The sequence below is a fragment of the Topomyia yanbarensis genome, chromosome 3 (assembly GCF_030247195.1).
Source record: "Topomyia yanbarensis strain Yona2022 chromosome 3, ASM3024719v1, whole genome shotgun sequence".
Taxonomy (NCBI): domain Eukaryota; kingdom Metazoa; phylum Arthropoda; class Insecta; order Diptera; family Culicidae; genus Topomyia; species Topomyia yanbarensis.
In genome coordinates, this window is record NC_080672.1 from 393,227,982 (window position 1) to 393,254,528 (window position 26,547).

General features: G+C 40.3%; 1 protein-coding gene across 20 annotated transcripts in view; it reads right to left on the reverse strand.

The window, feature by feature from the left end:
• The window catches only part of LOC131694238 (potassium channel subfamily T member 2), a 510,796-nt gene that overhangs the window by 109,616 nt on the left and 374,633 nt on the right, over positions 1–26,547 (reverse strand). For all 20 annotated transcript variants that reach the window (XM_058982768.1, XM_058982767.1, XM_058982776.1 and 17 more), the window contains 5 exons: positions 12,523–12,786; positions 12,167–12,345; positions 11,928–12,068; positions 566–715; positions 271–470 (listed from right to left, as the gene is read on the reverse strand). In XM_058982768.1, coding sequence (XP_058838751.1) covers positions 271–470; positions 566–715; positions 11,928–12,068; positions 12,167–12,345; positions 12,523–12,786 — 934 coding nt within the window. The remainder of the gene's footprint in view (positions 1–270; positions 471–565; positions 716–11,927; positions 12,069–12,166; positions 12,346–12,522; positions 12,787–26,547) is intronic.

Sequence of the window (26,547 nt, forward strand, 5' to 3'; positions counted from 1 at the left end):
AATAGAACCGGCGGGTTTGTGTATGCATCTCAAGTGTATCACGTTTGCAAGGATCCAATCTAGAAACAATTTCAATCATGGAAACACCTTAGAAAGGCGGATATCAAAAAGTGTTTGCGATTTCTCTGCTACGGTTCAGCCTAACAATGACAACATACAAAAACAAACAAATAAACACACAAAGCAACAGAAACAGTGACAGCCGAGAACAGGCTAACACTATCCCACAGCATCGGTCGTAAAGAATTTTCCCCCCAATCGCTGACTTACCCTCCTTGGGTGGCTGGTCGGGACTTTGGTTCTGGTTCTGGTTCACCACGAAGGCAGAATTTTCCTCCTTTGTGATGCTCATGTAGTAACAGGTGTCATCCTTTTTCATGATATGTCGTGGTCCGGGATTCAGCAGAATCGTGTCTTCGTAGAATTCAGGTAATTCGGCCGGTCTAACACCAACTAAGGCAACGCCGTATCTGGTGAGTGAAAAAAATATTAAAATCCATTAAAGCTGTTAATCCGATGGAGGTTTTCTCTGGTGAATGAATTCAACGTCCTACGGTTGACTTACTTTCTATGCGAATGAAAACTAGCGTACGTAAAGCTCTTTCCCTCGTACTCCCCGAAGAACCGACTATCACCGAGGACGATGTGGTAGATCTCGTTCCCGGAGCACTTGCCGTACAGTCGGTGCCACTCCTCTGCCGACTGTTGGCCTTCTCTGTGGAATAGAAGAGGGATAGGCCATTTTAGTGCTCAATCGTATGCAAGGGAAAAATATCAAGCATAGAAGTGACGATTAATGTTTGACACTAGTTGGAAATAGATTAGCGAAGCGTATTTTAAGATAAAAGCTGGTAGAATGGGAAAAATTCAATATCTCCGCTTAAAGTGGTACGAATGGCGTGGAAAACATATTTATTTAAGTGAACATGTCTAAGAATTTGAACGGACGTGATATCAATTCAGGCATTGTAATTCTCACTCACTCACGCGACAAGGTTCTTATCCAATTTCCACTATTTCTAGGATAAGATGAACCAAAAAAATCTCCGTCTCCACAAATACAAATAAATTTATCAGTAATCATCATGCCGCATCCGCAGAATGCTTGCCAGATACAGATTTCTTGGTCAACGCGTTCTTTTTGTCGCTATGGTTCGGCGTTAACACATTAATGCCGAAGCAGTGTACACGGCAATTTATATTTTCAGTCCACCCCACACTTATGTGCACGACCTATGATTCCCGGAAGAAGGCAAAATACATGAGCCGAAACGTCGGATAAATAAATAGCTACTGTTTTATTATACCAGATGACTGCATGCCGAACAAAATAATATGTTATTTATCAAATACGAAAAAATATTATCGCATTCAGTGTTCTGGAATAAACAAGAACTTTTAAACAATGAACATTTTCTCCCGAACGATATTTGCAAGGATTGTACCTACTTTTATAGTTTTATAATTTACTACAAAAATTATAGAACTGAACTCCTGAATGTGTCCTTCGATCATTACTGGACTCGAAATTATTTTCCATAGTCAATCGAAATCTGAGAATAGTGTGCTGAATACTCTTTATTCAAAACACAGTTCTAAGCGTGTTTCAAATGAAGCAACAAACAGAGCGGCTACATATACCACCTTCAAAGTCGAAATAAGACTATTTGAAATAATAAATCAAAACTCTGTGCTGGGGATGTGATCGGTTCCGTTCCAATTCCACTTTGAAACTCCTATATAAAATCCCATGTTGCTGAATATGCTCTAAGAAATTAAATGCTAATGCTTGCAAACCTATAATAAAAATAAGCACAATTCAGTGCGTTCTCTTGGCCGCTGCTCTAATATAACTCAGTCTCCTCACTCGCCAAAATTGCCAACTAATCCCTACTTTTAAGTAAATACAAACCTAGTTGAGTCCGCCCGTGCTTTAGAAACACCAGCAGAAGAATGTTATCAGATGCCTTAGTGATAAAAACACATCTCGTATATCCGAAACATGAAACGTGTGTACCAATAGGTTCATTACCAGAGGTACCGTAAACCGGGGTAACTTTGATCACTCGAAACTTTTTTCGTAGATTACATATTTAGCTAGAATAGTCTACCTAATCATTCAAATTTGTAATTAGTTTTACTCTAAACTTATAAAGCAGTGATTTGTTATACTTTTTGAGTACATTATTCGATTTTTGAATACAAAATATGCAAAAATCTAAACTTTTACTTTATCTTATTTTGACGAAGCTTCGTAAAGTGTTTTTTATACAACAAATAAATCTTAGATTTTAGCAAGAATAGTAAATTCCAAGCGAGTTTTTATTTTTCTTTGGTATCGGATGTGCCAAATCGATTTCTGAGAGCTTACTTAATTTAAAAAAATTGTTTTGTGAAACTAGTTAGCAATTATTTCAAATTAATTCAAGCTTAAATTCGCAATTTTTTTTATATGCAATACTCCAATATGTTAAAATCGATGAAAATCTTTGTTAATTGATAAACCGCTGAAATAAAACAAATTTAGCAGTTAAACAATTTTTTAGATACTTTTATTCAAGTTAGACCCGATTTATATGAATTTTGGTCAGTTGAATTTTACAGTATATTGAAATGTTGTATACAATGCCAATTAACATCTATTTAACAATGGGGATCGTTTTAAAATTAGTTTATACAAACATTTGAATGAGAAACATTGACATCAAGAACTTAATGTAGGTGAACATACAGGTTATCAAAGTCACCCCGCAATATGAAAACGGACTTCAAATTGTAATCATTTTTGAAAAAATAGTAGTAAGCAGAGAATTTCAGTTAAAACCATCCAATCATGTCCGGACATTATAGTCGTGATGTCGCTCGTTTGGCAAACGAGCGACGAATGTAGTGTTTGGCGTAAAATGTCGATACAAAGCATATCTATACTATGTAGCCAAAATATCGATATTTTAAATTAGGTCGATATTTCGTAGTATCGATACTTCTGTTCTGATATTTTTTCGATACCGGCATTTTATCAATAAAAACAGTTACCAAAACCAAGATGAAGACAGCATTGTTTGCAAAATTCACACGAAATTCCAGGTGCATCAGGATCTCTTGCACTGCTCATCTATGTATTATAAACAGGTTCGTAGCATGTGGTCGACCTGGTTGGCCCCCGTCTAGTACGAAAATCAGCAATCAAATTTCACTGAGATATCAGTTTCTAAATTTGCTGACTACACGGCTGCTGAGAAATTAGCGAGCCGAATTGAATGTGTTTGTCTCGGATATCTTTAAGGAATCGGAAATTTTTTCGAAGTAATTAATTTAAGTTCCATCCTTGGGGCCGAGTGCGGCCTGTTGATGTGTGCGTTAAATAAATAAATAAATAAATAAATAAATAAATAAATAAATAAATAAATAAATAAATAAATAAACAAATAAATAAATAAATAATCAAATAAATAAATAGATAAATAAATGAATAAATAAGCGTCGGATAAAAAAAAACCTTCAGTGTGCCATTTCAAGGTACACACTAAATTATTATTCGACTCCCAAACTAAAAAACACACACAGTAAACACTAATGAAGCACAAAAATTTAACTCTATCAAGGACAGCTTTATATAAAGCTGGTATAGCGCATGCACGCTTTAAAAATCATCGAAACATGTACGTTTTACATAACCATTTAGTGCTATAATAGAGCAAATTTAAAACTAATATAATGCTAATGCAATGTAGTGATATTATTCGTTATGCATCTTCTCTCGAGTATTATGCTCGACATATTTCATTGCAGTGGCGTAGCCAGAAATTTGGTTTGGTAGGGGAGAGTCTTTGATGAAAATTGCTGTTGTTTTTTTTTTTTTTTTTAATTTTGATTATAGAGGTTTTAACCTTAGGATCATTCACTTCTTTTCGGGTTAGATCTCTTTTGGAAAAATCTCTAACCCTATGCGGGATTGGGAATCGAACCCAGGTGAGCAGAGTACAAAGTAATCGATTTACCAACTACGCTATGCTCGTCCCTTGTTTTTTTCGAAAACGGTAAAATTTAATTTAAGTTGAATAAATTAGTGAACGTTCAGAAACAAAATTAGTCTAATAGAGGCCGTTTATATTTTTTTAATATGTCAATAAAGTCAAAGGATGCAAATACAAAGTGCAATAAATGTTCAAAAACTTTTCTAACGGTCAAAATCACATAATTTCGAAATCATCGATTTTTAAATTTTAGCAACTTTGAAGACATAACACATAAGACACATTCAACATAAAAAGCTCATACTTTGATATAATAAGTTTGGTGATGAAAACTCCTAGAAGTGATTATGGCGAAGTAACTTTCAAAAATAGTAAGAGATTCGTTGTCTTCAGTATAGTTGTTGATAATGTCCGTTTAAAAATTTTGTAGAAAATATGAAGGCTACATAAATGTAATATATTGATATACAAATCAATATTTAAGAAATTTTCTTAGTCAGTTATTTTCAATAAAACTAGACTTTAGAGACTACCTTGTATAGAACGTGAATTTATTTGTTTATAAACAGCAGAAGAGATTTATCAATTACAGTAAGTTCAGAATAACTTGTTTTAAAAGTTTTATTTCACACAGACCGGACTAAGTCGCAAAACCTTCAAAAATGAGATAATCATAGCGCTGGATAAAGAATTTCTTCAGGTACATTCGACTTTCAGCTGATTTTTTTATTCATTTCGTTTATTTGATAGGCACAAATGCGTTAGCTTGGCGGTGCCAAATTCTTTTGTTTTTACATTTTGGATATTTTAAAACTAGGAGGTTACAATGTTACAAAATATTTTTTTTTAAAGGAGAAAAATTTTACAGCTATCTTAAGACTAGAAATAAGATTCTATATAAAAGAGAGGGGGCAAAAGTCTCAGCTGATTTGAAATGTGCTACAATAAGCAAGAATTATAGCAAAAATTAATTTCAAAATATAATGTAAAGGATTCTGCGATTCAAACTTTAAACTTGTTTTTCTCAAAATCAATACAATGTCACTTAGTCCGGTCTGACTTAACACATATAGTCAAATATATTTCGATATTCTGTACACGAAGTATATTCACAATTAGTTATGGAATGTTCACCAATTTTTTTTCGTTTTTATTACATTAGTTTACAAGAATAATGAAACTGCGAGAAAAGGTATCTTCTAGACTAATTGTGGGTTGCTGAACACGAAAACAACATTCATTTTTTTTTGTTCAAAAAAGCGTTTTTGTGATTTTCTCAAAAAGCTTGTTTTTGAGAACTTTTTTTTAGTTTTTAGTGGATATTTCGTATGAAAATCATCCAATTAATTCGATCAATATCCAGGTTGAAAGGTGCTGAGATGCCCTTTCCAAAAACATATAATATTTGTCAATCGTATGTAAATTTTTTAGTGTTGACAGCGACTAAAGTTTAAAAAAACCTGTTTAATACACCTAGCGGTTTACTATACAGGGTGTTTGGTTCATGGTTAAGAATCTCTCGGGGGGTGATAGACTGCCATATTTGGAGAAAAAAATTGTGCTACACATACCATCAAATCTCAACCGTTACAGAGTTATTGAACCTTTTGTGTAAAAGACTTATTTGTCTTAAAATACCTCTAACTTTAAAAGTATACTTTGTAGTTTAAATGTATCAGTTCCATTCGAAAGGTGAGAAAATTTCCTATTGAATGGTGTTCTCATATCTTTTAAGTAATTAGTTTTAATTACCTCTTAGCTGTAAAGTAGTTAAAAGTTAGTGTTTTTGAGGAGGTTTTTGCTAATTTTCTCGAAATAATGAAGTATGATTATAGCAATATCCATTATCCAAAAGTTGGGTTTTAGGACGATTCATGATTTGTTCTTGGACGTTATATTTCTATCTCTTCTCATTTCTTTGTAATTTCATTACTATACTTTTCCTGTAATCGACTTGCAAGTGCTTAAAAGACTCTAATCTAAAAAATATGCTTTATATCGTTATTTACAAGATTTCATTGGAAAGCTGAGAAAATGTCCTATCAGTGTATGTACAAATATCTTTTATTTAAGTGTACTAAATGATTTTTTACTAACGAAATAACTCAAAATGTGTGTTTTTTGGAGTTTTTTAATTATTCTAATTATTAAAAATTTATCGTTACTATTGTTCATTTGATGCCCCTTAATGTTCTCTATAACTTTTTATTAGACACTTTGTCTATATCTCTTTTCATTTTGCTACTATTTAATAGTTAACACAGCATGAGCTCGCCACAAATGTAGTGGGTTCGAAATCGTTATTTTTGCATATGAAACGATGTGATAAAAACGATTTTGCGTCGAAACCAAAAGAGATAATTAAATGGAGTCAAAGAAAGAACTGTAGAACTTGCTGAGATGCATTGTTTCCATGATAATAATGGTGATGTTTATTATTTACTATTTTAAGAAAATTAACGAAAATGCTAATAATAGCACTAACTTTAAACTAATTTACTTTTAAAAGAATACTAAATTCACTTAACTAAAAGGTATTAATACATTTTTCACTGTAAAATTTTCCTGGCTTTCGAATAAAAAGAAAAATAAAGTACAATAAGTGCCGTAATTTTTCAATTAGAGCTGGTACTAGTGAAAATGAGATAAAAATATCCAAGTTGAATAACCCAAAATCATGAAAATAAGAAAAGGTAAGTGTATCATGTCAAAGAACAAATTAAGCAACTCATCAAGACTGACAATCTGAATTATTAAAATGATGAGTTTAACTATTAGGATTTTCAAGAAATGATCGAAAAATCCTTTGAAATTGTTTAATTTTCAATAAATTACTTTGAAAAGACTACTTAAACTCATTAGCTGAAACATGTGAGGGCATCACTCAATTCGAAATTTTCTCACCTTTCGAATGGAACTAAAACATTTAAAATACAAAGTATACTTTTAAAGTTAGAGGTATTTTAAGACAAATAAGTTTTTTACACTAAAAGTTCAATAATTCTGTAACGGTTGAGATTTGATGGTATGTGTAGAACAATTTTGTCTCCAAATATGGCAGTCTATCACCCCCCGAGAGATTCTTAACCATGAACCAAACACCCTGTATACTACAGAATTTGAGTTTCTCCGAATCGCCATCCCATCCAATGTTGTTAGGTTGCCGATTGATTTGTCCGTCAACTTTCCCTTTCCTTTCCCACCGATACCCTTGTTTTCTTCTTCAGTTTTCGTAATCTCGTTCTCATACGCTTCTCAACGTGTCCGATGCATTCTTCCTTTCGTACGATAATCTCGTCCCAAAACCAAGAAAAACAAGAAACCATTCACAGACGCTCACATATACATAAACCGTCAAGAATGGGCCGGTGAATTCTTTAAACAATGATTTTTCCATAGACATGCGTCATCGTGGTGCGCCGCGCTTAGTATCTCAGAAAGAGCCGGAGATGGGTACCTTTTGTTTCCTAGAAACATGCCAAGGAATATGATTTTCACCAAATCTTTTTTGTGGCGTATTTTCAGATACATATAGATTGAAATTAACCATTGAAAACCATGAAAGTAGAAGATCCCCTTTTGGGATGGACTAAAGTAGAGTACCCGAGCAAAAAAAATCAAGAAATTTCTTTAGTGGGCCGAATTCTTCGGCAAAGTTTTAGAATATTATGTTTTGAATAACTTCGTGTAAGATATCACAGACATCAGACCTCATTTTAGAAGTGAAATTGTTGTTTTTTTTGTAAATTTGACCCACAAATCAGTTCTTTGATTTTTCCATGCTAAAAACTTTAATTGATTAATTTAATATGTTCTACAAACTTACTGGTATCACTAATACACAGCTTTTTGTAGAAGGAACTAACAACTTAATATCAATATTTTGGCTTCTACAACTATTTTTCATATAAATTTGCACTATTTTTATCAAAGATTACTGTTTTTGGGCACATTTGTGCAGCCAAACTTTGGCTATTCCGATACTCTATTAATTTAATTTAATATCACCTAGAAACAGGATATAGTGGGACGCATTGTTTGGCTGACTATACGACGGTTTGTAGCATAAAATATGTTTACATTATTTTTAATTTATATACATTATTACCTATTAACAAAATGTTATATTTTGCACGCACTTACTAGCATGTAGAACTTATTGAGTTGATCAATTACGGTTACAATACGGAAAAGTGAACAAAAATTAAAAATGTTGAAGTTAAACTGCCAAAGAAAAATGAATTCGGCTCAAAAAATAAATCTACAGTATTTATGTGTATGGTATTTTCGACAAAATTGTTCCAAATACAATATTTGACAACTTTGCTGAAGACCTTAACTATTTAAACATGATTTTTTAGATCCCGTACTAGTTTAACCATTAAGGTAAATTCTACAAATTCATAAAAGTAGAACAATACCTATTTGAGGCCTTAAATATTATAGAACCTAGGCGTCCTTGAAAAAATATTCACAATATAAACCTATCATATCTATTTTTTTAGATGGTTTAGAACTTCAGCAAAGTTGTATAATATTCGATTTCGAACATTTTTGTTGAAATTACCTTATACTTTCAGTACATTTATTTTTTAAGCCGAAATCGTCATTCTTTGGAAGCTCAATTTCATAATTCGTATTTTTCCTAACTTTTTCATGTTGTAACCGTAATTGATCAATTCAATATGTACTATATGCTTGTAGCTGCGTGTAAAATATAACATTTTTGTAATAGCTAATAATGTATATACATTAAAAATAATATAAACACAGTTTATGTTATAAACCGTCGTACACGAATGGTCCGCCATATCTGCTTCCGTGCGTGTGGGACCAAGATTCACACTAAAGAGCCTCTTTATTTCTACTGTTTGAGGTGTGCAGCAATGGAGTTGAATACACGTATGGGAGCAAAAACAAAAAATTGGAGTGAAGAGGTTTATTGTGAAAAAGAAGAGCGGTGGTTCGCATGAAAAGTGCAAAGAGCGTTTTTTATTGGTCTCTGTATTTGCCCTGAGGTGCATTTATTCCCTGATTAAATTTATTCTAGGAATAATAGAGTATCGTAATAGCCAAAGTTTAGCTGTACAAAAGTGCACAAAAAAGAAATCTTTGATGAAAATAGTGCAAATTTATATAAAAAATAGGATTTAAAATAAACTTTGAAAATTTGGTACAATAAGTTACAATAAAAAAACGTTATTCTGAGAAAATAGGGTGAACGGATAAATAAGGAACATATTTGTCACTTAAATTGCCGTAACAAACAAACAAGATGCACCAGGGTTTCCAAACTTCGAGAAAAATCATCGATTATGTTTTAAAATAAACGCTGAAAATCTGGAGCAATTTTTGTGAATAGAAAAAAAGTTATCCAAAAAATAGTAGGGTGAACGTATAAATGTGGGACACCACTTTTTTCACTTAAACTTCCATAACAAACGAACCAAACGCACCAGAGCTTCCAAATTTAGAGTAACATCGTTGATAAGGTTTCAAAACAAACACTGAAAATTTGGTGCAGTTTGGTCGAAAGATAAAAAAGTTATCCTGAAAAAACGGGGTGAACGTATAAATATGGGACACACTGTATGTTTGAAAACTTCTATCATGTGCTCGATTTCTACCAAGTCTCAAAATTTTTCGAACTCTTTCAAGAAAATTATGAATTTTCATATAAACGTATGAAAAAATATATATGGGAAGAGATAAAAAATGATGCAAACTTGAAGTCGACCTTCGCGGATTTGAGCCAAATTTGGAGGAATTGTTCATCTAGGGCCAATATATAAAAACCCAAATTTTTGTACTATGCTATATTTCACCCTAAGGAGGAAAATTTGGTAAAAACCAAAATTTCTCACTATGGTGAAAATTTGTTGGTAAAAACCAGTCTTTGTACAGGAGGGCACAAATCCTTATTTCATACTTAGTTGAGTTTTGGCTTCGCCTCATCAGAAACCGACACTAACTTATTGTCGGAATATTTTCACCCTAGTGAGAAATTTTGGTTTTTACCAAATTTTCCTCCTTAGGGTGAAATATAGCATAGTGCTTTCGCATAGGCCTGCTAAGCCAAGACAAGTTTCGGCTTCACTTGTGTCTCATCGGCATAAACAGAACTTCTGCTCGAACGGGACATCACGTTTGATCAGTCGTTTGATTGAAACACATAGTGTGTTTTAGTTTTAAGGGATTTGCGTCAAGCCGGCGCTAATCTATTCCGACAATACGTTAGTGTCGGTTTCTGAAGAGGCGAAGCCGAAACGCAACATAGTACAAATTTTTGTGTCAATTGAACCGCCCCTCGGGTCATGGAAGCACCCCCCGTTTTGGCAAATTGCCAAAACCCTTGATTTTCTTTTGCTCATATTTCCGGTTATATGTACTCTAGAATCAAACTGCAAGATTGCTTTTGAAGAAAATTGTCTAAATTGTCTAGTCTAGGAGTCTAGAAAAAATATTATTTTTTGGCGGCCGTGCTGCCAACAATGCGATTTTTTCAGTTAAATATTAAAAGTTAATTTTTCTCTCAATACATATATTTTAATTTTGAAAGTTCTAATGCCATCGCGTTCCTCAGACATTTTTACATAAAAAACACTTATCATCCCAATATAATATGAGCGCATCCTGAGATATACCGTTTTGAAGGGAAAAACTCGCATTTTCTCATTTAAAAATCCATTTTTATTGGCCAAAATTGAGAAAATCTTCAAACAGTCATTAAAATCTCTCCCGACCCTGACCTGCTAGAAGCAAACCAAAAACGTAGTTTTTCATCATTTCGCGTCTACTTCACGAAAAATTACGTTTGAACTCAAAATACTCAAGTTGGTTCTTTAGTGTTGTGCGCTTGCGATTTTATATGGGAAATTGCGGTTTTTTTTCTATTCAAAACGGTGTATCTCAGGATCCGCTCAAATTATATTGAGATTATAAGTGTTTTTTATGTAAAAATGTCTGACGAACACGATGGCATTAGAATTTTCAAAATTAAAATATATGTATTGAGAGAAAAATTAGATTTTAATATTCAACAGAAAAAATCGCGCGGCCGCCAAAAATTAATATTTTTTTCTAGCTCCTTAAACAATTTTCTTCAAAAGCCATCTTGCCGTTTGATTCTAGAGTAAATAGAACCGGAGATATGATCAAAAGAAAATCAAGGGTTTTGGCAATTTGTCGAAACGGGGGGTGCTCCCATGACCCGAGGGGTGGTTCAATTGTTATAAAAATTTGGGTTTTTATATATTGGCCCTGGACGAACAATTCCTCCAAATTTGGTTCAAATCCGTGAAGGTCGATTACACGTGCCTTGATCACTTCGCGTGGAATGACCCATATAAATATAAATATAAATATAAATATAAATATAAATATAAATATAAATATAAATATAAATATAAATATAAATATAAATATAAATATAAATATAAATATAAATATAAATATAAATATAAATATAAATATAAATATAAATATAAATATAAATATAAATATAAATATAAATATAAATATAAATATAAATATAAATATAAATATAAATATAAATATAAATATAAATATAAATATAAATATAAATATAAATATAAATATAAATATAAATATAAATATAAATATAAATATAAATATAAATATAAATATAAATATAAATATAAATATAAATATAAATATAAATATAAATATAAATATAAATATAAATATAATCAAGCACAGTTACTAACGACACCAAGAGGAATAAGTACAGTAAATCTTGAAATGAATTCCTCCCTAAACATTTGAACCCAACTATCTAGGAATGAAGCATTTGGAAGAAAATATGATTGATAGTAACTCATAAGCTATATTTCTTTGATAGCCTAAATTGGGGCATTGCGAATGTTTTACCTCGAATGTGCCACACAAAACCCATCTCCATATAGCGTCACATGTGCACACGATACTCACTGTCCTCTTGACGTATGCAGCAGCAGCGTCACCAGCGTACTGGCCCCAGGGCACGTGCAGTTGTTCGCCAGTAGGGCGTATTTGAACTCGTCCTCGCATACAACGTGCTCGGCAAATTTCACGTGCAGCTTGTTCTCGGGTCTTTGCAAGAAGAAAAAAAAAGCAAAAAATAGAAACATTTTGAAATATTAATAACAACCATCACCATCGTGACAACGGGAACCATTTCCAGTGCATACCGAAAAATCTGCACATACTGCGGTACGTTAGGCGCAAAATCCTTGACCGCCCACGACCGCAGTATCGTATGCTCGTCGGCGGCCGTCTTGTCGGCGTAGTTTCGCGCCGCCAGGATGAAGCACGCCTCCGCCTCAGCCATCCGGGCCCGGGCCAGATCACCGTCCTTTAGGCAAGATCCCTGTTGAAAGAACACGAAGGAAACGAGCATCATTAATTTCATTAGCCTCTAATTAAACGCTTTCAATGGGCGACATTGCCAGGCACTACAATGCAGTCCACCAAAAAAAATTCATTTCTTGTCCTGTGTCAAATTGTAAAACAGATAGCAGCAGTTTGCGATTCAATTGCCACTCACCTGAATGTAGATGACTCGTTGGGCCCAGATTGGCACCTGCAGTATCATCCGCATCGTCGTGTCCAGCTCCATCGGACTCAGCAGCACCACGTAGTAGTCCTGCAGCAGTGGGTGGGCATAGAATTCGTTCAGGAAGTCCATGATGGTGTCGGCGTGCAACGTGGTGGAACAGACGACCACATGCTTCTCGCTTTGGGCCCGGTGGGATGAATAGCTACCGCCCAGTTTCTGCCGTTCCATCCACGTGAAGGCCAATTGTTCGAACTGTGGGCGAGAGAGAGAGAGAGGAACAGAGATAGAAAATGAGTGACGAGAAAGGGAAAACGTGAAACTACATGGAAATGGAGACGGCTTTTATTTAATTATGTTTCGTATGAATAGCCCATTTTTGGTGGATTGATGGGGGGCAGCTGGGTGGTGAGGGCGCTTTTTCGGCAGAAATGTAATAACAAAATTCGGTTATGAAAGCTTTTAAAGTTGAGCATTATACATTGCGGATTGTGCACGTGGCACCGAAATACATATAAGCGTAATGTGTTTCGTTTGCAATTTATTAAATTCGATTTATAAAACAAGCATTCCGTGAAGGAAAATGAGTAGGACAGCTGCCAGTAGCTCAAAGAAATGAGTCGCAAGGCAGGAATCACTAGTCAAAAGTAGAAATTAACATCTGTTCGGAGTTTTTAGACTGAATACAAGCGTTTATTGTTCTGGCAAAAAAGCACAAAAATGTCAACTAATGCACCTGTCACACTTAACTGTACTCCTACTACACTATTAATCTCAAATTTCATAGTTGTTTACGAAGAAATTATCGTATAAGCCTAACTAACGTAAATCTGAGTGGCAGCACTGGCGAATCACCCGGACGTGTTGTCGTTAACGTTCAATATTTTTCAAAGTTTATCAGTGATATACAACATAAAATGAAGTCAATCGTTTAGTAGGTAGTTTTCCTGTTGAGTTACGTGTTAGTAGGTGTGATTTTGTGTGATTACCGAGAAAAGTGTGATTTTGCATAGAAATTTGTCGTCACAACTTTGCCATTGAAGTATGTGAAGCAAGACGCGAAAAGATACGCCGTTCGTTCCGCTTAGCGCCTGCAGCGACGCCTGAACCTGATTAGCTGTAACAATTTCACGGATGGAGAAGAATTCTTCAAGGAAATCTCATGAATTTATTTATTCGTGATCTAACGCTAGTTGTCGACCGCCAGAGAGCATGGAAGTGCAATGATGATGTTTTTATTTTCGTCTGTCGAAACACATTGGAAAGTAAATTCTGATTTTTTTAAATTTAATCAATATTATAATTAAATGTTATTTCTTCTAATGAAAAGTAATATTGATGAAGAAAATATGTTTCCTACCTCTGAAAAATATCCAGATGGTAAATTTCTTGTTACTTCACTCACATTTGTTCTTCCGGTTTCAATTTATACTAAAATGAAATTCAGAGATTGAAATTTCGATAGAAAACACGATGGTGGGCAAAAATCACTGGATTAAAGAGTGTAGTTGTTGGTAGTCGAGGTTATCCACTGATAAGTCAAATTTCTAGATAAACATTTTCCATATCTAAAACAAACAACCTAACCTCAACAATACAAAAATAATTCCGGATCTCAATAATTCGTAATAAAATATTGAGTTCAACTGAATGTTTTGGTGTCAAACGAAAGAACGAGTGTTTTCTTATCACCTGTAATCAAGCTTTTTGTGAAACTATGTGATATTTATTTTAAAACAATTAAAATAGAACAACCATCCTATACCATCAATGCAGTGCCATAGTGCCAAAAATGAAATCCAGTTGGCGCATCGAGCGAAAAAGTTTCACGTTTGAGAGCCAATTGGCTCTCAAACGTGAAACTTTTTCGCTCGAAACGTGATAATTTTCGCTCGATGCGCCAACTGGATTTCATTTTTGGTACTAGTCAAATGATGAAAACATTTTCTTGCATTGATGGTATAGGATGGTTGTTCTATTTTAATTGTTTTAAAATAAATATCACATAGTTTCACAAAAAGCTTGATTACAGGTGATAAGAAAACACTCGTTCTTTCATTTGACACCAAAACATTCAATTGAACTCAATATTTTATTACGAATTATTGAGATCCGGAATTATTTTTGTATTGTTGAGGTTAGGTTGGTTGTTTTAGATATGGCAAATGTTTATTTAGAAATTGGACTTATCAGTGGATAACCTCGACTACCAACAACTACACGCTTTAATCCAGTGATTTTTGCCCACCATCGTGTTTTCTATCGAAATTTCAATTTCTGAATTTCATTTTAGTATAAATTGAAACCGGAAGAACAAATGTGAGTGAAGTAACAAGAAATTTACCATCTGGATATTTTTCAGAGATAGGAAACATATTTTCTTCATCATTATTACTTTTCATTAGAAGAAATAACATTTAATTATAATATTGATTAAATTTAAAAAAATCAGAATTTACTTTCCAATGTGTTTTGACAGACGAAAATAAAAACATCATCATTGCACTTCCATGCTCTCTGGTGGTCGACATCTAGCGTTAGATCACGAATTCAGAGCTGGTGAGATCGTTTCATGTCATTTGTCAATGTTTGTCTACCTTCATAAATATTTTCCTTTTTGTAAATAAGTGCCAGAATCAAAAATATTTTTCATTCTGGAAGTGTGAATATATTGCAAATATCCAATTGATACGTGGATATATTCGCGCGGGGCTTATTGTATATGAAGGCGGCCTCAGAATGTACGTGTAGGAACAGGCATTCTTGAAATGGATCGTTGAATGTACAATAGAACTGTCCATCTATCGATGAAAACAAATATATCATTGCATAGATGCAGACATGTTTCTTCCATAAAAGCACAGCCGGACAGTGGGAAATGGTTTGTACACACACAAGCCTAACTAACGCAATTCTGTCATCAACCTGTTTGGACGACTCAGTGCAAATGAAATCAAGACTCCCAAACTCCAAATTTCGGAATCTAAAAATATAACACTGTAGAAATATAGAAATGTAGAAATTAGAGAATAAAAAACTTAAGAAGCCCGAAATCCTGAAACCGAATAATCCAAGAAAAAGGGAATTCTGGAATTCAATAAAATAATTAATACCCGAATCCGGAAGTTCTGTTATCTAGCAATCTAGGAACTAAAAATCTCAAAAATCGAGAAATTCACAAATCCATGGAACCAGGATCTAATAAAATCTAGGATTACAGACATTCAGTAATCCAAGATTACTGGGTTGCAAAAAAAAGTAGTAATTCAGGAAACCAGGAAACCAGAAATCGAGGAATCGGGAAATCCAGAATCCACGAATAGATGAATCCAGGAACCCAGGAACCAACGAATCCAGCAATCCAGTAATCCAGCCGTCCAGCAATCCAGCCATCAAGCAATCCAGAAATCAACGGATCGAAGAAACGAGGAATCGAGGAATCGAAGAATCGAGGAATCGAGGAATCAAGGAATCGAGGAATCAAGGAATCGAGGAATCAAGGAATCGAGGAATCGAGGAATCAATGAATCGAGGAATCGAGGAATCTATGAATCGAGAAATCGAGGAATCGCTGAATTGAGGAATCGCGAAATCAAGGAATCGAGGAATCGAATAATCGAGGAATCGAGGAATTGAGGAATCGTGGAATCGAGGAATCGAGGAATTGAGGAATCGAGGAATCAAGGAATCGAGGAATCGAGGAATCGAGGAATCCAGGAATCCAGGAATCGAGGAATCGAAGAAGCGAGGAATTGAAGAATGGAGGAATCGAGGAATCGAGGTTCGAGGAATCGAGGAATCGTGGAATCAAGGTATCGAGGAATCGAGGAGTTCATCGACTCTTGGGAAACCCTTTCAGCTTCCCGAAACAGGTCCGGCCACTTTCCTTTAATTAAACTTCGGTTACGGAGTTACTGCTTGATAAAGCGGCCAAGGTTCCCGCGAACACCCAATTGATGCAGCTGGCGAAGTACTCCTACACCCCATACCGTGGAATCGAGGAATCGAGGAATCAAGGAATCGAGGAATCAAGGAATCAAGGAATCGAGAAATCGAGGAATCAAGGAATCGAGGAATCTATGAATCGAGAAATCGAGTAATCGCTGAATTGAGGAATCGCGAAATCAAGGAATCGAGGATCCGAGGAATTGAGGAATTGAGGAATCGTCGAATCGAGGAATCGAGAAATCAAGGAATCGAGGAATCCAGGAATCCAGGAATCGAGGAAGCGAGGAATTGAGGAATGTAGGAATGGAGGAATTGAGGAATTGAGGAATTGAGGAATCGAGGAATCGAGGTTCGAGGAATCGAGAAGTTCATCGACTCTTGGGGAAACCCTTTCAGCTTCCCGAAACAGGTCCGGCCACTTTTCTTTAATTAAACTTCGGTTACGGAGTTACTGCTTGATAAAGCGGACAAGGTTGCCGCGAACACCCAATTGATGCAGCTGGCGAAGAACTCCTACACCCCATACCGTGTTGTAGGCCTTGGCGAGATCTTGGATGGCGATGTCTGCTATGGTGTCGTTGGCTATAGCGTCACTTACTATTTCACCGAGGCAGCCTAGATGAATACCTGTGCCGAGTGCCTTGCGGAATGCGAACTGGCGATGGTCGAGAAAATCTTGTTCCTGCAGGAGGGTCATCAGGTGTCCGTTAACCATTCTTTCCATTGTTTTCCCAATTCAAGGGAGAAGAATAATGGGTCGAAAGTGATTCGGGCTCTTGGTTCCATCGCATTTCTTCGGAATAAGAATCGTGAGTGCGGTTCTCCAGTTGTCTGGGAAGGACTCATCTTCCCATATCCTGCTGAATCCGCCTAGGAGTGCTCGCTTGCCAACCGAGGGTAAATGCCTTAATTGGGTAATGCCTGGATTGCCAACGTCGAGTCCGGCAGAAATGCCCTTTCCAGTACTAAGTGCAGTGGCTAGTTTCACTCCAGAGAAATGTTTGTAATGTAATCCTGGCTAGCATCTGGTATGAATTATAGGGGTGGCTTCTATGGTCCTTTTTGTGTTTTGCGGAAGGCAGGGAGATGGAACAGTCCCCAGAAAGAAGGGCAAAGTGTTGACCGATTTTATAAGCAATTTCAGAGCGCCTAACTGTAGTGGTACCGTTGGCCGATAATGCGAAGCCGTTTTGCCTTATTCTGACGCTTAGGGCATTAACCCTTCTCCACAGATCCGCAGTTGACAAATTGGAGCTGATCCTGCCCAGAAACGAGGCCTCTTTGGCTTTCTGTCTGGCCTGGTTCATGAGGTGGCACCGGTCTCTAATTCCCTTAATGATGGTCAGGGAGGTATTTTTAAGAACTCAAAGATTTATTCGGCGATCTTTGATTTGGGGAATGTGTGGTTTTGCAGCCTGTGCCTCTACAAGCTGCTCCGGCGAATAGTTGGGGCAGAAACGGCTGCTGTGCCCGAAGTGACCGGACTTGAAACACATCATCGGCATTGGATAGTACGGGCGGATGCTAGTACGCAGCAGGTCGATGAATATGTTTTCCAGAAGGTTGGAGCCAGAGGACAGGATAACTAGTGGTCTATTAATCGTTAACCATCAAACATGTTATAAGTCGAACATAAGTCGAACATTCGTAACCCCTTGAGCTCTTCCAGGAGTCTGCCTTTGGTGTCCGGGTAGTAGATGACGCCCTGTACTATGTTAAGGATTGGATGGAAGATAACCTCTACCTATTGGCCTACCTGCTCCAGCTTCCGATATGAAGGCTTTCTTAGATCGGGTTCCAAGCACATATCTGGATCTCTTTACCTCCTTTGTCGCGCTCACCAGGTTTCCTGAGTCGGTTCCTAGCACTACCTTTACCGATTTCATAATGAGGAGGGGATCAGCTGGGAGGCGTTGTTCCTCGTTTCCTGGCTCGTTGAAGACACGAAGTAATAGCATTTGCTGGTCTATTACGTCCCCGGAATTCATGTAGCCGGGAAGAAAAAGAATAAGGGGAGGGGATGGTTCTTCGCCTCAATCGGGGAGAGAGCCCTTTTCTTATTCCGCTTACTTCCATACAGACCTCATCACCAATTTTGGAGCCGTCGGTGAAAATTCGCGCGTGATTGCTGTACCTGGCGGCCATCAGACGGTTGTATTTGGCTCTGGCTTCACTACTAGCAGCACCGGCCTTCAGTTCTGCAGACAGACTTGTGTCCAGGTTGGGTCCGCGGACGTGCCAGGTCCGGTCACGAACTCGGTGTAAGCGGGCGATCCGTGGCAGATCCATGTCTGTGTATTCCCGGTGGATCTCGTTAGCTGTCTGTAGCAGGAAGCAGTCCTTTTCGGCTGTACCTTCTTAAAATCCCAATACTCTTCTAGCGATGGTGAGCGCAGTCTTCCAATAAAGGGGGAGAATCGCGGCTTCCATTTAGGCCGCCTTAGCAGGCGTGCTGGGTAGCAGACCAGAGGCAGCGCGAATTGTTCCGTGGTATAGCTGGCCTAAAATGTTGATGAGTCCTTCCATATTGCAACACGTCAGCTCAATCCAGTAGAATAGCTTGCTGTGAAGTAGGGCCTGTCCAATGTTTAATGCAGTGTATCGATTACAACGCTTGTGCCGGGAGCTGATTGTTTTCATTAGTCGCAACCGGCTCTGCCAGTTGGCTTTGATACGTTGGAAGTGTGGCGCGAAGGTGAGCTAATGGTCCATGGTTATTCCCAAGATCTTCCGTTTCTTACGGTAGAGAATGACCGCCCCGTCCAGCAGGATCGACCTCCCTGTTGCAATGTGGTTTTTGTTGCAGCAGTGTGTAATTATGCTTTTAGCGGGTGCCATGTTAAAACCGACTGATACCGCCCATCGGCCCACCTCACTTACTGCGGCCTGGAGTTTACGACAGGTTTGCATGACCAACACGATGTCGTCGGCGTAGACGAAAACTTATAAATCCCAGCCGGTAGGTTCGTGAACAAAGAATTCATGGCTACCAGGAACAGTGTTACAGCGAGAACGGATCCCTGGGGGACGCCGTTCGCCTCCGGAAAGGCGTCGGATTGGGCACCCCCGATTCCCGGTAGTCGCTTAAGAAGCGGCCCATATGTCCGGTGATCCCCCAGTTGACCAGCTGTTGCAGTACTCCATGACGCCACACGGTATTATATGCCTTCGCTACGTCGAGTATCCCGATGTCGGCGTGCAAGCCGTCGGTTACGGATTGGCGTAGCACCTCCGAAGCTGGCGAGGTAAGCACCGGTTTTTGCCCCATTTCGGACGCGAACTGGCGATGATCCAAAAGTTTTTGCTACTCTAGTAGGTCCATCAGCCGTCTGTTGACCATGCGCTCCATCGTCTTGGTAAACCAGGAGAGTAAACTGATTGGGCGCAAATCATCTGGCGTTCTGTTCCCTTGACATAGCTTTGGGATGGGGATTACTAGGGCTTCCTTCCATGAAGCGGGCATCGGTTCACCGCTCCAGATGCGGTTAATGCTGTCCAAAATCGCCCACTTGGCTACTGGTGGGTAATGTCGAAGCTAGAGATGGGCGAAACAGTTCACTTCGAAGAACCATTCCCGACTGAACAGTTCTATAAAAAGAACTAGTTCAGATGAACCGTTCTTCCATTCAGCTGATATTTTACTTGTATCTAGCGAATGTCTCTCAAAACATTCGATTCTTGGAGAGGAACCAAACAGATGCTGCCCAAACTATTATCTGTATGCTTAACAAGTTCATCAAGGGTGGCGATTTCTTCATTATGTATAACTAGAGAAATAGAGAATGAGATGAGTCGTTCGCTTATGAGTCGTTCTTCGCCGGTTTTATTCTGGGAGAGCACAGAGAGCGGTTTGTGGGACGGCAAGTCAGTTCATTTTCATTCGTTCGCCTAAAAATCGGTCCGAGAAATTCGCTAAACGGCTTTGGGTCATATTCAGTTCATTCGCTTTGAAGAGAATTGAGAACTACCGTTCTTTTAAAAAAAACTTCCGTTCGCTCATTCTCTTCAAAGAACCAGTTCACTTCAACCGTTCGCGAACGAATTGCCCATCTCTAGTCGAAGCAGAGAATAACCAACGACATTCAATCCGTCAGACTTGCCAAGTACCGATTCTAGTGCCGTACATTGTTCGCTTCCGTTGAAAGGCTGGTTGTATACTTGACCTGAATCAGGTTCGAAACGAATGGGCCTACTCCTTTTGATTCGCAGGAACGCTGCTGGGAGTGCGGCGTTTTCGGACAGGGAGGCGAAGTGCCTGCTTAGTTCGTTACCGATGGTTGTGGGATCAATCGTCGTGCACCCATTAACGACGATGGCGTAGCCACTGTGCCGCCGCTTTCCGCTATAAAGCGTTAACTCTCCGCCAGAGTTCTGAAGTCGACGAGTCTGGAGATATGCCTTCCAAAAATCTGGTTCAGCTGGTGTTTTTTGCCTCATCTGTCGCATTCTTGGCCTCGTTTCTGGCCTCTCTGAAGTCATCAGCTCGCTGGTTTCGGTGTAGGTCGTCCATAGAAGGCTTCTTCAGTGCCCTCAACGCAGTTCGGTGTGCTCTGATAGCTCTCTTGAACTCTGGGCACCACCAGTGCACTGCCTGTCAGGAAGGGTTACCACTTGTCTTGGGGATACAGGTGACTACTGGATTCCTGTATGGTCTAAAACGTACCGGATGCCAAGAGCAACCGGGAACCGGGCTGAGGTCTCGTCGTACTCGTTGTTGTTGGTAAGGAGAAGTTTCCCGACTGAGAGTTCTTCCCGGTGGTCCGCCGGGTGCGGGGATATCGGGGGACCTGAGCCGGTTCTCGTTGCAGTGGAGCTGTTTGCTTGTTTTTCCTGATTCTGGTTTCATTTTTGAGATCAGGCGGTGAGATTGCCTACTCTGGGGCCCAGCAAGATGCGGAGCGCTGGAGGCGGTCGAGGTTCGCGTCGTTTGGGATTGCTGTGTTTGTAGATTTTCTGAATTTCTGTCTGGTTTGCCTGTGATGGATGGTGAACGTGTAAAATCAATGCTAATGGCGATGCTAAAGGTGCTTCCCTGTTGGTGCTCCAATGGTCCTGTGCCAACAGCCACCGGGGGTGCACCGGACGTATCCGGAACTTTCTCGGGCAGAGTCAACACAGGCTGGCTTTGTTTTTTGTTGCTGTTGAATTCGATGATTTTTATTGGCATCCTCAGTTGCTATAGTCATTGTAGAGCAAGTCGGACATTACGTAGCACTGTTGGGGCATGGAGCTTTGCGTCGTTACGGTGTCTGAGTTGTTTAATTGTCCGGGTAATGAAAGGCTGTTATTGCAGGTATTCGCTCGGGTTGTCCATTGTTGTTTCGGTGGAGCTGGCTCTGTTTTGTTTCCGATATGGCTTCGGGATTTGTCCCCTTCGCCTGCTCGGCTATGGTTTCTTTGCTGCTTTCGTTCGTCACGAAGTCTGGGGTCTCGCTGTTTATTCGCGACTACTACGTTACATTCGGTCGATATCGTGGTGGTCAGGTTGAGTTGTTTGGCGTTTCCCTTCTCTGCTGTTGGTGTAGTGTTAGCTCTACTAGTTTCCTTCGTTACCTCGATGAGTTGTTGCTTGACGGTTATGAGTTGGCCAACGGCCTCCACCAGCTGGTTTTTAAGATGTAACATCTCATCGTCCCGGTCATCTTTTGGCTCATCGAGCTCTGTCTTCAGTCTGGCGATAGTGGAATCTTTCTCGTCGTCTTTCGATTCCATGCCTTTCTGGGTTTGTTCGGCGTAACTTGGCCCTCTGCACTTTTGTGTTATTAGAGCTCTTGTTTCGGGGAAGGAAAGGTTTTGGGAAATTTTCGCTTTAATGATGGCCTCCTCTTTCATGTATTTAGGGTACTCGTTTGACCTAGTTGAGTGCTCTCCGCTGCAGTTTATACACTTTGGGATGTTGGTGCATGGGTTAACTTTATCTGATTGGTGGTTCAGGCTGCAGCTCAGGCAAGCTTCCTTGTTGGGGAACACCCTAGTACCGTGCCCAAATTTGTCACAGTGGTAGTACGGCATGGGGGACGGCCAGTAAGGTCGGATGCTAGTGCGTACCAGTCCGAGGTAAATGTATTCGGGGAGGGTTGAGCCACGAAAAGATATCACCACCAGAGGAGAATTGCTCACTACTCCGTTGCGCAGCTTGGTGATCCTACGTACTGCTATGACTCCTTGAGCTTTCAGCTCGTCAAGAAGTTCTTCGTTGCTCGTGTCTTTGGTACCTATCAATATCGTAAACGACACCATGAGTGATGTTGAGTGTGGACTGAGAAACCGCCTCAACCTTTTGAACGTCGATCAGCTCGTTCAAACTCAGCAGAGCGTTATATGCCTTTTTCGATTGTGTCGTCCTTGAGGCGTACCGGGTCTCTCTACCTTCTTTTGTGGCCGAAACCACCTTTGTCGGATGGCATCCTAACACACGTTGTACCGATTTCATAATCGTGAACGGGTTATCGTCAGTCGGGTATCGGACTCACCATCCAATGAGTTTGCTCCCAGTATCACCAGAGTTTAAGTACCCTGAGAAAGTCCGATTCTAAGATATGCCGCTGTTCCACGGTATGGGGAGAGGGGAAGGTTCCCCCATTTGGTGGGTGTTTATGGGTCGTCAGATAGGCGGAAACTGGCTATTTCGAAATGCAGCCACTACACTACACTAAACTACTGCGTGCGCACGTGCAGCTGTTCAAACCGATGTTCGTGGTGGAGGCGGACGGTTCACCATGGTTTGCACTTTTAGATTTGATGGAGGCGCGACTCCTTCGGAGTCTGTACTCATGGTGTCGTACAGTGGATCCACTCCATACCTCAAAAGTAGTTTAAAATGACTGAAAATACCATCTAAGAGTAATTTTGGTGCGCTGATCTCGATTTTGCTGAAATTGGGACGCTAAAATGAAAATTAGACAGCCTAGGGTGGCTCTAAAAGTTTTTTTTTGTATTTCGCAAAAGTGAATTTTGTGAAAGTGAAAGTGAAAAAGTGGTCGGCAATGACTGGGCAGTGCGTAAGCCTCTTGTACCTGAAGGCATAAAATGGACCCCACTTGCGGTCCTTAGCTTCCTGCCCAGTAACTCCTAGCCCTGGCCTCCTCGTGGCGTCGATTGGGATACGAGTAACCTTAGTGAAGATCGGGTAACCAACCCCGGTGGGAACTTTGGTCGTATGCTGGCAGGGAAGGGGGGTTACCCTTCTTCGGAAGGTGTAAACCTGTCCTGGTGCCCAGGTGGGACCTTAAGCAGTCCTGGCACGATGGCCCACCGGCGAGACAGGTGGTTGGCGTAGGCCCTATAAGCCACCCCTTAAAAAACCCACATAACGAACAATACAGAAGAGAATACGACCCAGAACAATCGGCAACGACCCAGGCGACGAATAAAGGATCACGATTGGAAACTCGGAACATGGAACTGCAGATCGCTCGGCTTTGCAGGATGTGACAGGATAATCTACGACGAGCTACATCCCCGCAACTTCGATATCGTGGCGCTGCAGGAACTTTGCTGGACGGGACAGAAGGTGTGGAAAAGCGGGCATCGAGCGGCTACCTTCTACCAGAGCTGTGGTACAACCAACGAGCTGGGGACCGGCTTCATAGTGCTGGGCAAGATGCGCCAACGTGTGATCGAGTGGCAGCCGATCAACGCAAGGATGTGCAAGTTGAGGATCAAAAGCCGTTTCTTCAACTACAGCATCATCAACGTGCACTGCCCACACGAAGGGAGACCCGACGACGAGAAAGAAGCGTTCTACATGCAGCTGGAGCAGACATACGACGGTTGCCCTCTGCGAGACGTGAAAATTGTCATCGGCGACATGAACGCACAGGTAGGAAGGGAGGCAATGTACAGACCGGTGGTCGGGCCTAACAGCCTGCATTCCGTATCAAATGACAACGGCCAACGATGTGTGAACTTCGCAGCCTCTCGTGGAATGGTAATCCGAAGCACCTTCTTCCCTCGCAAAGATATCCACAAAATCACCTGGAGATCACCGGTCCAAGTAACAAAAAATCAAATCGACCACGTTCTAATCGACGGTAGATTCTTCTCGGACATCACAAACGTCCGCACTTATCGCAGTGCGAATATAGATTCGGACCACCACCTGGTTGCAGTATGCTTGCGCTCAAAACTTTCGACAGTGCATAGCTCTCGTCGAAGCCGAACGCTGCGGCTAAACATCGAGCGGCTACAAGATGGCAGAGTGGCTCAAGAATACGCGCAGCAGTTGGAAGTGGCACTACCAACGGGACAGCAGCTAGGCGCAGTTGCCCTTGAAGATGGCTGGAGAGATATCCGATCCGCCATAGGTAGCACCGCAGCCACTGCACTAGGTACGGTGGGCCCGGACCGAAGAAGCGACTGGTACGACGGCGAATGCGAGCAGTTAGTCGAAGAGAAGAATGCAGCATGGGCGAGAATGCTGCAACACCGCACGAGGGCGAACGAGGCGCGATATAAACAGGCACGGAACAGGCAGAACTCGGTTTTCCGGACCAAAAAGCGCCAGCAGGAAGACCGCGATCGCGAAGCGATGGAGCAGCTGTACCGCGCTAAAGACACACGGAAATTCTACGAGAAGTTGAACCGCTCGCGCAGGGGCCACGTACCACAGGCCGACATGTGCAGAGATACAAACGGGAATCTTCTCACGGACCAGGTGAGGTGATCCAGAGGTGGCGGCAGCACTACGAAGAACACCTGAACGGCGATGCAGCAGACGACGAGGATGGCACGGTAACGCACCTGGGAGCACGCGCGGAAGACATTACACTACCGGCTCCGGATCTCCAAGAAATCCAGGAGGAGATTAGCCGGCTCAAAAATAATAAAGCCAAATACTTGGTTGACCAAATACCAAGCGAGCTACTAAAACACGGTGGCGAGCCACTGGCTAAAGCGCTGCACTGGGTCATTACCAAGATTTGGGAGGAGGAGATTTTACCGGAGGAGTGGATGGAAGGTGTCGTGTGTCCTATCTACAAAAAGGGCGACAAGCTGGATTGCTGTAATTACCGAGCAATCACCCTGCTGAACGCCGCCTACAAGGAGAGTACTATGCCGTCGACTATCACCAATTGCAAGAGAGTTCGTGGGGCAGTACCAGGCGGGTTTCATGAGCGAACGATCTACCATGGACCAGGTGTTCGCTCTTCGTCAAGTACTGCAGAAATGCCGCGAGTACAATGTGCCCACACATCACTTATTCATCGACTTCAAAGCCGCATACGACACTATCGATCGAGATCAGCTATGGCAGATTATGCACGAGTACGGATTCCCGGACAAACTGACGCGATTAGTGAAGGCGACGATGGATCGGGTGATGTGCGTAGTACGTGTCTCAGGGACGCTCTCGAGTCCCTTCGAATCACGCAGAGGGTTACGGCAAGGTGATGGTCTCTCGTGTCTGTTATTCAACATCGCGCTGGAAGGTGTAATAAGAAGAGCAGGGATCGACACGAGTGGTACGATTTTCACAAAGTCCGTTCAGCTGCTTGGCTTCGCCGATGACGTTGATATTATTGCACGAAACTTTGAGAAGATGGAGGAAGCCTACATCAGACTGAAAAGAGAAGCCAAGCGCGTCGGACTTGGCATCAACACGTCGAAGACAAAGTACATGATAGGAAGAGGTTCACGAGAAGAGAATGAGAACCGCCCGCTTCGAGTTTGCATCGGTGGCGACGAAATCGAGGTGGTTGAAGAGTTCGTGTACTTGGGCTCACTGGTGACCGCCGACAATGATACCGAAAATCGGACGACTACGGTGGGCCGGGCACGTAGCCAGAATGTCGGACAATAGCCCGGTGAAAACGATTCTCAATTGCAATCCGACCGGTACAAGAAGACGTGGCGCGCAGCGAGCACGATGGATCGACCAGGTGGAAGACGATTTGCGGACCCTTCGCAGACTGCGTGGCTGGCGACGCGCGGCCATGGACCGAGTGAAATGGAGGAATCTTTTGTATACGGCACAGGCCACTTCGGCCTTAATCTGTTAATAAATAAATAAATAAAAGTGATTTTAATTAACTTTTCAAAACAGATACTTCGTAAGTGAACAGAAAC